General features: G+C 41.6%; 2 protein-coding genes across 2 annotated transcripts; both read left to right on the plus strand.

The window, feature by feature from the left end:
• Window positions 1-236: 236 nt before the first annotated feature.
• Window positions 237-2,128, plus strand: LOC136405423 (growth-regulated protein homolog gamma-like). Its single transcript, XM_066384818.1, has 4 exons — window positions 237-443; window positions 541-664; window positions 783-866; window positions 1,579-2,128. Exons 1-4 carry the CDS (start codon window positions 341-343, stop codon window positions 1,592-1,594), a joined length of 327 nt encoding a protein of 108 aa, XP_066240915.1. The 5' UTR covers window positions 237-340; the 3' UTR covers window positions 1,595-2,128.
• An 8,456-nt stretch (window positions 2,129-10,584) lies between these two features.
• Window positions 10,585-12,757, plus strand: LOC136405502 (growth-regulated protein homolog gamma-like). Its single transcript, XM_066384985.1, has 4 exons — window positions 10,585-10,767; window positions 10,867-10,990; window positions 11,109-11,192; window positions 12,334-12,757. The coding sequence occupies exons 1-4, from the start codon at window positions 10,665-10,667 to the stop codon at window positions 12,347-12,349; spliced, it is 327 nt and encodes a 108-aa protein (XP_066241082.1). The 5' UTR covers window positions 10,585-10,664; the 3' UTR covers window positions 12,350-12,757.
• Window positions 12,758-13,115: the final 358 nt, after the last annotated feature.

Here is a 13,115-nt window from a genome sequence, read left to right on the forward strand (position 1 = left end):
ACAGGCCTTAGCTCCTGCTTGGCGACTCACTCTAGCCTTGGGGATTTGGGCGGGAAAAGAACATCCCACAGTCCGTCGCGTCACTTGTAAGGCGGGCGGGGCGGCTCCCCCGGGTCCCTCCCCCCTCTCCCCACACCCTCCTCCCCGCCTGGGGCGGGGCCGCACGGTCTTTCCCGACCGGGACCGGGAATTTCCCGGCCCGGAGGCTTAGAGCTTTCCGCCCCGACCATGGATAAAAAGGCTGCGTGCGTCTCGGGGAGCCACAGAGCCCACTCCGCCAGCTCTTCTGCCAGCTCCCGCGCTCCAGGCACCGCCACCCAGACCCTCCGAGCTGAGCCCCATGGCCCGCGCCGCCACCACCGCCGCCGCCCCCCGAGCCCCCCGGCTCCTCCCGGCAGTGCTGCTGCTCCTGCTCCTGGTCGCCGCCTGCCGGCACGCAGCAGGTGAGACTCGGGGCCCTGGGAGCCCGAGGGCGGGACAGGGGACGACGGCTGGAGCCTCTGGGGACAGTCCCGCTAACCGAGTCTGTTGTCCCCGCAGGGGCGCCCGTGGCCTCCGAACTGCGCTGCCAGTGCTTGCAGACCTCCCAGGGAATTAACGTCAAGAACATCCAGAGTGTGAAGGTGACACAGCCGGGACCCCACTGCGCCCAAACCGAAGTCATGTAAGTGCCACCACGCGCTGCTGCTATCACAGTCCTTGTCACCTCCAACGTCCAGAAGCCCGCACCCTGCCGCCAGCCCACCCTCCTGTCTCACGTTGATTCTCCCTTCTCTCTGCAGAGCCACTCTCAAGAATGGACAGGCAGTCTGTCTCAACCCCGCAGCCCCCATGGTTAAGAAAATCGTCAATAAGATGCTAAACAAGTGAGTTATGTGACTAGTTATTGCTGACAGATACTGGCATCTGCCCTCTGAATATTATATCAGGAAATCCCGGGTTTAGCTGAAGGAATGAAAATCATTATTATTTCTCACTTAGATTTGCCACCAAGGTCATGAATGTGCTCTGGTGCCAGAGGGATATTTCCATTGCTCTCCATCCTTATTCATATGAGTATGGATAAATATATCTTCCTAAGAGATTGAATAGATTTAGCCAATGATGCTAAAATGTCTCTTATCCCTTAAGGAACAAACATTGTTTATCTCAGTCCCTCACTGGCTTTAGACCTGAAAAATGGACCCCCTGGTTTGGAATAACACGCGTCTGGAAAGTTTAATAGTGAAGAGCAGGAACTTTGCAGCAAGACCACCCCAAGGTCAAGCCTAGGATCCCTGGGATAGTTTTTTAATCCCTTTGAGCCTCAGCAAAAAGGAGTAGATAATAGTAGCCATTTCATGTATTGTGTGAGAATTGAGTGAGGTCATGCATGTAAATCTTTAGCCTAGTCCACAGTCCAGCTTTTCTCAAAAAAAGTGTAAGCTCTCTGCTGTGCAGAGTAGAAGACACAGTGGGACCTTCTCCTAGTGCAGGGCTGGGCCAAGATCTGCGTGCAAAACTCCCCCCAGCTTCAGTGTCCAGAGAGAAGAGCAGCTTTCTGTCACACCCCTAACAGTCCCTCTTTTCTCGCCTTAGGGACAGCACCAATTGAGAGTGAAGAAGCTCATGGCGGCATTTCCTGAAAGGAGATCCTGGCCTATATAAGACTGAAAATGAAGAAGGAAGCAGCTGGCTTCCAGTGACAACTAGAATGGGATTACTGTGTTTAACTGTCGTTGTTATTTTATTAGCTATATATTTATTTATATATGTATTTATTTTTCAAAGCTTGTATTTTAACATTTTACATGTTGGTGTTGAAAGATGTGAAAGGTGTGAATGTGTTTAATGAGATATAACTCAATTCTGATTTTTATTTAATTTGAAGATGATGGGTTTTAAGTATCTCATTAAATTAATATTTATTGGGAAACCAGTAAGTGCCAGGCACAGTGATAGAGATGGAGGAGGGATCTGAGCAATTAGACAGTGAGGTCATTATTAAGGCCAAGGAAAACGTGTGCATATCTATTTTTTGTACTTGTTTAAAAGAATTTGTTATTTATTAAAACTATTTCATATTAGGTGGTCAACATTTTGATGTTGAAGCTTCCCTTGGACATTTTATGTCTTGCTCGTAAGGCATAATGCCTTGTTTAATATTCATTATGAAATGTTTCTCTTTGCCTTAGAAAAGAGAAGTGAAAACTACTGTTTCATTTTTACAAATGACATGAAAATAAAAGTTTTGCAAAAAATAACATGTTGAGATTTTGCTTTATTATTCTTAATCTTTGGTTTCTGGTGGATGACCAGGGTGTTGTACAGTTAGATTGTAGGTCATGCCTAACTTTAAGACTGCTCCTACCTGTTCCTTCCCTTACATTTCTCTTACTTATGAATGAATATTTGACACACTACCCTCCCCACCCACATTGAGAAGCCTGTTTTTATATAAGATACTGCTATTTTTCACACTGACCAATTTATTATCCAATTAGTTCTTTATATTCTTTTGAATGTTTATGAATATTTTAACAAGGGTTTCTATTAAATGCTTTGGGTAAATGGTTTTTCAAACAAATATGCATTTTTTTTCTTTTTAATAAGGTTGGAAGGGAGAGAGATGAGAAGCATCAATTCTTTGTTGCGGCACCTTAGTTGTTTATTGACTGCTTTCTCACATGTGCTTTGACCAGGGGACTAAGCAGAGAGAGTCATCCCTTGCTCAAGCCAGTGACCTTGGGCTCAAGCCAGCGACCTTTGGGCTCAAGCCAGTGACCATGGGGTCCTGTCTATGAACCCATGCTCAAGCCAGTGACCTTGTGCTCAAGCTGGTGAACCCACGCTCAAGCCGGCAACCTAGGGGTTTTAGACCTGGGTCCTCCATATCCAAGTCCAACACTTTATCCATTGTGCTACCACCTGGTCAGCCTTAAAGGAGGCTGATTCAAAATAAAAAGGGGACAATTTTATAAGAAACAATTTTAAAATTTAATGAACCGAATAACATTTATCAAATATATAAAGCAAATGTAAACTAAAAGCAGCAATAGATGAAACCATAATCATAGTTAAAAGAGTCTAGCAAACCTTTTTAAATATTAAAGAAGTAAAATAATAAAGAATCAATAATAGTATAAGAGTTAAGCAACACAATCTACCAACTTGGTCTAAGTGATATATATATAGACATTTCACCCAACAATAGTATAAATCACATTTATTTTACCAATACATAGGGAAATTTTTTTAAATAAAAGAGAATGTATATGAGCCATAAAGAATGTATTGACAAATTTCAAAATGTTGAAATTTTACAGAAGTTATTCTCTGACCATCAAGTGATTTGTAATTTTCCAAGCTGAAATATATATCCATATTTCACTTTGTCTGATATGTTTGCTGTGGTTTATAACTCATGTCTCAACTTCCTAAATTTTGCTTTCAAAATTCAGGAAGCATGAAAACAGGATCACTGTGCTGTTTTCATGCCTGTTACAACCAAGTATGATAAAAAATATTTCCATAAAGATAATCTCTTGACATTCTTTTGTAGTTTCAGCATTTCTTTTGATCTTTGGTTTATGGTATATGTAATTACTCATTATTCTTTCCACAAAAGTTTAAGGAAAATTTTAAGAAAATGAAAATACAAAGTATATATTGAAATATATTCTTTTTTTTTTTAAGTGAGAGAGACAGAGGTAGGGTGTGACAGATAGGGACAGACGTACAGGAAGGGAGAGAGATGAGAAGTATCAATTTTTTTGTTGCGGCACTTAGTTGTTCATTGATTGCTATCTCATATGTGCTTTGACCAGGGGACTCCAGCTGAGCCAGTGACCCCTTGCTCAAACCAGCAACCTTGGGTTCAAGCCAGCGACCATGGGGTCATGTCTATGATCCTGCGCTCAAGCTGGTGACCTCAGGGTTTTGAACCGGAGTCCTCTGTGTCCCAGGCTGATGCTCTATCCACTGCACTACTGCCTGGTCAGGCTGAAATTTATTCTTTTAAAAGTCTTGGAATAATGTCCAAATCTAATAATAGATTGTTCTCTGAGTTAATTAAAAGGAGTTAAACAATTATAGATGGTTGGAATCATCAGAATAGCTCTACTATAGGAACTGAAGTTGTGTTGCAGAAGAAAGCATTCAGGTTAGGTATTAAAGAACTTCACATTTGGAATTTTGGTTACATTCTTTTACATCTTTGCAAAACTGACCACCGTCCTTTGCGTGTTATATATGCTTAATAAATCGTCTTTTAAATTTAACATCAACTGTGCCCTCATTTTCTGGACATACCCTGGACCAATAAATGTAACAGTGTGGTCTGTGCGAGCCATGGAAACACCTTGAGATGCTTGTAGAGGCTTTTCAGTGGGGGCAATATCTAAACTGGGTTCTGATCAACAAAAAGGATCATACAGACATACGGACTTGGCCTCCAGGGCCTGAGCCCTTAGGTCTCCTTCTGCCTCAGTGAATGCCCTCTCCCTGCTCACACAGTGAGCTCTAGCTACATGAGCTACTTGCTGCTCTAAGACCTCACCATGCTCTTCCCAACTGCCATGCTCTTGCTCATCTGGCCCTCTCCTAGAATGTTTTTCATTCTTCAGAGTTCAACATTTACCCAGAAAACGTCTCATTCTTAAAATTTAAGAGTGGTCACCTCTTTCTGGAATACTTTTCTGACATCTCTCATAAACCCATTCTATAAAAGTTGGATTAGTGCCTTCCCCCTCCTCACTTCTAATACCTTGGGAATGCTTTAGCAAAGTATCTGCCAGGTTTTTCTAAAATCTTGTTTGTGCCTTCATCTCCTCTATTGCTTTGAAAGGCAGAGGGAAACAAAGCATCTTATTCTTCTTCATATTCCTGGTACTAAACTGTTTCCATTTTATAAATACTGAGAAAATGAACAGTGAAAATGCGAAAACGAATGAAGAAAGGAATTAAATTACAGTTGAAACCTCCTTCTGCTTAAAAGATAACTCTGGTAGTGAGTGGAGCCAATAACAACACGACTCAACTCGGCTTAGTGAAAACGGGTATCATCTGACCTCTGAAACTGGTGAATAGATGAACTAAAGCCAGGCGCTGCTGTTCAGAATTTCCCTTTAGTCATAAATTTCACTCTGGATCTGGCTCTTTTTCTCTTTTCTGGCTTCATTTTAGGCAAGCACTGACAATGATCCAAGCTTCTGTTCTATCAGATATGACCCAGCAGGAAGCAAGAGCTTTTCCCCCAACTATTTACTGACGAAAACATCTCTGGGGAATTTGTTCTGACTTGACCAGACTTAGGTCACTCGTCTACCTTGGCACCTATCAGAGAGCTTGGGAGTTGGACCGAGATTGCAAGGGCTGACTAATACTCCTTTGGGACATCAGCCAACTCCTGGATCTTTGGTGTAGGACCACCCCATTTAAACTACGCAAATTGGAAAGAAAAAGAAATGGTTCCCGAAGAAAATCAAGTTTCTGTAACCGGAAGGAGAAAGGAGCCCAAGCCAGGCAGAAATGAACATATACGAGAGACTGGACCAGGGGAGTGACAAGGCTCCAGATGAAATGCTCTGGATTGAAGAAGTGGATGGATCCAGGGATTTGATGCCACATTCAGACATCTTCATTCTCCTCCCCTGAGAGCCAGAGTCATTCTATCGGAACGCAACAAAAGAGGGTTGGCAGCTGTGATGGCACAATTTCCAGAGGCCAGTATTAGGAAAACAGCTCTGCACTGTCCACTGCTGCGGCTCCATCGCCTCAGGATGCGGCAGCAACTCCAGATTTTAAAGGCAGATTGGATAGTGTCAATCAAAGCTGCAAAATGCAGTAAATACGGTAGCTCAAAATGGGATTTAGCAAAAGATAAGGATGACTCTATCTTTAAAATCGGTGGTTGTGTTATTCTAAGTTCAGAAATATAAATCTGTCATTCAGTTCATAAAATGAGCAATTACTTGGAGAAGACACTTGGTAAAACAAGAAAGAATTGAATTATTTTAGTAGGCTTTATAACACTATCATTTTATAAATTTTCTGAAAAATAAACATGGGGTTGTTATGGATTAAAGCAGAGGTGGTCAACCTTTTTATACCTACCACCCACTTTTGTATCTCTGTTAGTAGTAAAATTTTCTAACCACCCACTGGTTCCACAGTAATGGTGATTTATAAAGTAGGGAAGTAATGAGAATTAATATTAGATAAAAAAAAAAAAAAAAAAAAACTTACACTTCCGTTTGTAAGCAACTGATGTTTATTAAGCAAGTCTTTAGCATAAAATTATAGATAATTCTATAAGTATGAGGCTGTTTCTTAAGATCTTTTATCTTTCTGGCTACTACTGTATATTTTCTGATGCTCCATTCATTCACCCTGAGAATTTATTTATGCCAATACTTTGGGTTGGATCTGGAAAGCATTAGAATGAACATTTTCTGTTTTTTAAAAAAATGTAGACTCTTGTTAGTGTCAAAAACAAAATAGTTCCATTATCAAAAGATGACAAAGTGCCTGACCAGGCGGTGGAGCAGTGGATGGAGCGTCAAAATGGGATGCGGAGGACCCAGGTTCGAGACCCCGAGGTCTTCAGCTTGAGCGTGGGCTCATCTGGTTTGAGCAAGGTTCGCCAGCTTGGACCCAGGGTTGCTGGCTTAAGCTGGGGGGGTTACTCGGTCTGCTGTAGCCCCACGGTGAAGGTGCATATGGGAGGGCGGTCAATGAACAACTAAGGTGTCGCAACGAAGAGCTGATGTTTGATGCTTCTCATCTTTCTCTGTTCCTGTCTGTCTGTCACTATCTGTCCCTCTCTGACTCTCATTCTGTTTAAAAAAAAAGAAAGAAAGATGACAAAGTACCCAAATTGGGTTAGCAGAAAACTGTAATCTTTATCTCAGCAAATAAAGCTAACACACCAAGTCCCTCTTCCCGGAAGCTCTCAGGGTAGAATCTTCACTGACTAGATTTTGGAGGTGAAGTTCATTGATTTGGAAAATCAGATAGACAGATGAATAGATAAGAGATTATATTAAATCAAAATGTATCATAGTCATGCTATAAAAGAAAATTCTTCCTATTAGTGAAATAAAACACTGGGAGACTTTTGAGCAGTTTTTTATTTTTTATTTTTAGGAAAGGTAAAGTTGAATTATTCAACCATGAGGATAACAATCATATTTAAACCAAACCAAATCAACTGCTCTCCTGAAGTTATCCATCATCTGACTCAGAAAAAAAAAAGAATTTTTTCAATAGTGTATGGCAGTTAAAACTGCACATGCTAGAATTCAAGTTCTGAATTTTACTAACTATGAGAACTGGGCAAATTACTTAAATTCTCTGTCCCGTGTGGAGAAAAAAAGATGGTAACTATTTCATGGAGGCAGTTGAGAAGACTAACTGGAGTTTATATGTATATAAAGGATTTAGAACATTGTACATTACATCAGAGTATTACTATAATGCTTTATTTTTAATCACCATCTGTAAGCATATAAAATATGTGGATTTCTAGGGATGTTGAAGAAAAAAGATATGCTAAAGTTTGTTCCTTGGGCAAAAGTTTCAAAAGTATTAATAAGAATTTCTTCATGTTTTCTATACTTTACATTTTTAAAATAAGTAGATATACAGCTATAATAAAAAATAAAATCATATTTTTAACTTTTAAAGAATGGTTTTATAATTCTGGGCTACTGATTATCAAGAAAACACAGCCTCTGTTTCCAATTAACAATCTCAGAAAGATACAACAGTAGTATCTACAGTCGTCCCTTGCCATATTGTGGTTCACTTTTCGCGGTCTCCCTGTATCGGGGATTTTTAAGTTGTATATATCTAATTTTGTATTGCTGAGTTTTCGCTATATTGAGGGATTTTGCAGTATATAGGTAGGTATTTTTATACATTTATTGTTTTAATTATTTTTGCTGTAAAATAAACATTTTGTAGCCTAAAAAAATGAAAACAATATAAAAATATTAATTAAAACATATTAAAAATATTAAATCAAAATACAACCTTAAAATATATATAAATAATAAAATAAAGATAAGGTCACTACTTCGTGGATTTTTGCCTGGGGGAGGGGGAGGGGCTGGGTCCTAACTCTGGCGATAGTCTAAAGAACACTCTATACAAAGTCTCAATTATTGCTGAGCTACTAATATTTTATAAACTTTAGGTCATCTTTCATGTCCTACATCCTTTTTTAAAAAAATAATTTAAATTTAAATTCCATGTTCTTTTTCTCAGGATTATACTGCTGATGACTGAAAAGAATAAGTAAAGTCAAATCTTAATTTATAACCTAGTCATTCATAATCTTTTATAATAATCAAGCAGGTACATCTTTATTTAGTTTTATTCATATTTTATAGTGAAATTACTAAAAGTAGAATTTTAAATTACCCAACAATTAAACCAGATAACAAAAATATTCATTCTAAGTTTATTCTTTAAAAAAATACAAAAACTTTATATTGGTTGGTGAATAAACATTCTAAGTTTATTCTTTAAAAAAATACAAAAACTTTTAATAGCTTTATATTATAAAGCTATTTATAATTTGTTTATTTAAAAATGACATAGCATAATATATGTAATAATGTTTTATAAATGTTAAAACATTTATTTATCATAACTTGTTGAGGTAGATAACACCATTTAGCTCCATTTCATAGATGAGAAAGTAAGACACAGACAATTTAGATGTCATGTCTTGGTACCTGGAAGAGCCAAAATTCCTACCCTGGGTGTCTGGCACCTCCCCCCGCACCTCTGTCGCATCCCCTCCCTCCTCTTGTGCCTCTCCACACACCTTTCCACTTGGTATTCCCACAACGTTCACTGATCTGCACCCAGAATCTCATCTAAATCATCTGAAACCTACATATAATCCAACAAAGGACGTTAAAACTAAGGGTGAAAAATTAGCTACACATGACAAAGCTGAAATTAACAGTTTGAAATGTCTTATTAGAAATCACTAGAATCAAAGTATGACTTTAATTCTTTCTCTAGAAAGACAATCAAATCACTGAAGTCAAAAGTCCGTATAACAAGCCCTGGCCGGTTGGCTCAGTGGTAGAGCATCCGCCCGGTGTTCCCAGGTTCGATCCCCGGCCAGGGCACACAGGAGAAGCGCCCATCTGCTTCTCCACCCCTCCCCCTCTTCTTCCTCTCTGTCTCTCTCTTCCCCTACCGCAGCCAAGGCTCCATTGGAGCAAAGTTGGCTGGGGCGCTGAGGATGGCTCTATTGGCCTCTGCCTCAGGCGCTAGAATGGCTCTGGTTGCCACAGAGCGGTGCCCCAGATGGGCAGAGCATCGCCCCTGGTGGGCATGCCGGGTGGATCCCAGTCAGGCGCATGCAGGAGTCTGTCTGACTGCCTCCCGGTTTCCAGCTTCAGAAAAATACCAAAAAATAAATAAATAAATAAATAATAATAAAAAATAAAAGTCCGTATAACATGGAAGCAAAATGAGATTTGTGAGCATAAAACAAGAACGTGGGATTAAATAAGTGATTGTCACTTGTGCCATTTCACCGAACACATCTTTTTCGAGCTTACATAGCAAAGGTTGTCACTCACACTAGAAATCATTTCCTGATGCCTATGACTTTTTTGGTACTTGTCCAAAACTAGAAACTGTGGATCCAATGAGTCCAATGCAGCCTTCCCCCCAAAGGTCCAAAATGACCACTAGCCCCTATTTCCTGGTTTAATCAACGCCCTCTACACCCAACAGGTGGTACTAGAGCTCTGGAAGTTCCAGAATTTCACAGAAGGAGGAAGCTAGCGAGGATTAGGACACTTTGTTCTAAATTAAACACTGAATTAAATAACACTGGTTATTCCCTCATCTCTGATATGACACAAAGTGTGATTTATTTTTGCTTGTAAAATATCAGAAACAAGGCGAGCATTCTTATGTATCAATATAATCTGAGATGACAGCTGTATTTATGAGTATGTTTATGTAGACGTAAACAAAATCATCAAGGCAGAAGATATTTATGAGTACGTAGCAGAAACACACACACACACACACACACACACACACACCCCATAATTATCCCAATCCTGATCCTGATAAGATATTTATGAGTACGTAGCAGAAACACACACACACACACACACACACACACACCATAATTATCCCAATCCTGATCCTGATAAGATATTTATGAGTACGTAGCAGAAACACACACACACACACACACACACACACACACACACACACACACACACACACACACACACACCCCATAATTATCCTAATCCTGATCCTGATAACTAATGTTCGTCGCGGTGCCTGTATATCTACTATTAAGTAATAGTTCCTCTACCAGGCAACTCACCCCTTTCCCTCCTCTCCCCCGCCTCTCCTTCCCCGGTCTTTGGAAATTTGGGAGGAAAAAAAACCTCCAGAGTCAGCAGCGTCACGCGAGAGACTGGCTGGACAGCACCAGCGGGGCCGCGCGGTCTTTCCTGACCCGGGAACGACCCGCAGGTCCTGGAATTTCCCCGCCCGGGAGCTTAGAGCTTTCCGCCCAGACCATGGATAAAAAGGCTGCGTGCGTCTCGAGGAGCCACAGAGCCCGCTCCGCCAGCTCTTCCGCCAGCTCCCGCGCTCCAGGCACCGCAGCCCCGACCCTCCGAGCTGAGCCCATGGCCCGCGCCGCCACCACCGCCGCCGCCCCCCAATACCCCCGGCTCCTCCGGGCCGCGCTGCTGCTCCTGCTCCTGGTCGCCGCCTGCCGGCACGCAGCAGGTGAGACTCGGGGCCCTGGGAGCCCGAGGGCGGGACAGGGGACGACGGGATTGAGCCCTCTGGGGACAGTCCCGCTAACCGAGTCTGTTGTCCTCGCAGGGGCGCCCGTGGTCTCCGAACTGCGCTGCCAGTGTTTGCAGACCTCCCAGGGAATTAACGTCAAGAACATCCAGAGTGTGAAGGTGACACAGCCGGGACCCCACTGCGCCCAAACCGAAGTCATGTAAGTGCCACCACGCGCTGCTGCTATCACAGTCCTTGTCACCTCCACCGTCCAGAAGCCCGCACCCTGCCGCTAGCCCGCCCTCCTGTCTCACGTTGATTCTCCCTTCTCTCTGCAGAGCCACTCTCAAGAATGGACAGGCAGTCTGTCTCAACCCCGCAGCCCCCATGGTTAAGAAAATCGTCAATAAGATGCTAAACAAGTGAGTTATGGGACTAGAGTCATTGGTAACATAATGGCATCTGCTCTCTGAAATTTATATCTGGGATGCCGGAGTTTAGCTGAAGAAGTGAAAATCATTATTTTACAATTAAATTTGTCCTTAAGATCATGAATGTGCTATGGTACCAGAGGGATATTTCCAGTACTCTCCATCCCTGTTACTTTCACCATCCCCATACAGATGGGTGTGGGTAAATGTGTCTTCTTAAAAGATTAAGTGGATTTGGCCATTGGTTTAAAATGTTTCCTACTCATTAAAGAACAAACATTGTTTATCACTGTGGCTTCAGATCTGAAAAGTGAAACCCTGTTTTTGAGCAACATGGCCTCTAAATCTTAGTGTTGAAAAGACTTTGTAATGATCCCCTGTTCCAAATCAAAGTCTATTTTTTCCCCCCATTTTTCTGAAGCTGGAAACGGGGAGAGACAGTCAGACAGACTCCCGCCTGTGCCCGACCGGGATCCACCCGGCACGCCCACCATGGGGTGGAGCTCTGCCCACCAGGGGGCGATAATCTGCCCATCCTGGGCGTCTCCATGTTGCGACCAGAGCCACTCTAGTGCCTGAGGCAGAGGCCACAGAGCCATCCCCAGCGCCCGGGCCATCTTTGCTCCAATGGAGCCTTGGCTGCGGGAGGGGAAGAGAGAGACAGAGAGGAAAGCGCGGCGGATGGGTGGAGAAGCAAATGGGCGCTTCTCCTGTGTGCCCTGGCCGGAAATCGAACCCGGGTCCTCCGCACGCTAGGCCGACGCTCTACCGCTGAGCCAACCGGCCAGGGCCCCAAATCGAAGTTTAGACTCCACCTTTTATTATCTCTGTAACCCCAGAGAAAGTTCTTAATCTCCCTGAGTATCCATACTAATGGGAAAAATAATATGGGGTTTGCTATGAGGCTTAATTGATGTCATGCATGTACTCTTTTAGTGTAACTTTATTTTCTGGCTATTTAAAGCTAATAATACAGTTGTGGCCACAGGCTGCCTATTCCTAATTAAACAGCATCCTGTAGCCCGGCATTTTCTGCCATATAGGGCAGCAAGGGTACAGGTAGGAATGACCTGGTACAGGGCTGTGCAGTCAAATTTCAAATTCCTAAAAAGCAACAATTTTCTTATCACAGGGGCCGTGCCAACTGACCTGGAACAGAGGAGGAAGTTTACAGGTTATTGTTGCATCCTGCGTGAAAAGAATGGAAGAAGAGAAACAAAGTGCTCCTTGGGGCACCTGGACTGTGTTTAATGTATTTAACTATTATTAGAGTTCTTCTATTTATTTACATATGTATTTATTTATTTATTTTTGAAAGTTTGTATATTAATGGTCTATCTAATATTTAAAGATACGAGCATGTTAGATAATTTGCTGTACTGTTATTTGAAAGGGTCATTTTTTATGTTAAATCGAAGTTCAGTTTTGTTATTTAATTGAAGATGCTGCATTTTAAGTGTTCTTCATTCAACTAATGATAAAGGCTAGAGATAAATAGTGGGGAATTCAAGCAAATAGGTCACTATTAAGGCAGGGAAATGTTATGTGTACATGCATTTTTGTACTGTTGAGAATGTCAGTTGTTATTTATTGAAACAGTTTCACAGTATGTTGTCAACATTTCTGATGTTGAGGTGAACTAATGTTCTAAATATCCTTTGGACATTTTATGTCTTCCTAGTAAGGCACAATGCCTTGTTTATTGTCAATTATGTATTGTTTCTCTATATCTTGGAATAGAGAAGTTAAATATTTATAGATGTATCTTTACAAATAACATGAAAATAAAGCTTTTTACCAAATTTTCTTGCTTTAGTTCATTTTCATTTCTCGACCTCTTGTTTCTCACGGGTACCCAAGTGCTGTAAATTTATAATAGGTTGTAGCTCGCACCTACTAAATGGCTGTCATTAG

This window comes from Saccopteryx leptura, chromosome 5 (genome assembly GCF_036850995.1).
Source record: "Saccopteryx leptura isolate mSacLep1 chromosome 5, mSacLep1_pri_phased_curated, whole genome shotgun sequence".
Lineage (NCBI taxonomy): Eukaryota > Metazoa > Chordata > Mammalia > Chiroptera > Emballonuridae > Saccopteryx > Saccopteryx leptura.

Coding starts and splice junctions, on each gene's coding strand:
- LOC136405423 (XM_066384818.1), top strand. CDS start 341: ATGGCCCGCGCCGCCACCACCGCCGCCGCCCCCCGAGCCCCCCGGCTC. Junction 444..540: donor CGCCTGCCGGCACGCAGCAG/GTGAGACTCGGG, acceptor TTGTCCCCGCAG/GGGCGCCCGTGGCCTCCGAA. Junction 665..782: donor TGCGCCCAAACCGAAGTCAT/GTAAGTGCCACC, acceptor TTCTCTCTGCAG/AGCCACTCTCAAGAATGGAC.
- LOC136405502 (XM_066384985.1), top strand. CDS start 10,665: ATGGCCCGCGCCGCCACCACCGCCGCCGCCCCCCAATACCCCCGGCTC. Junction 10,768..10,866: donor CGCCTGCCGGCACGCAGCAG/GTGAGACTCGGG, acceptor TTGTCCTCGCAG/GGGCGCCCGTGGTCTCCGAA. Junction 10,991..11,108: donor TGCGCCCAAACCGAAGTCAT/GTAAGTGCCACC, acceptor TTCTCTCTGCAG/AGCCACTCTCAAGAATGGAC.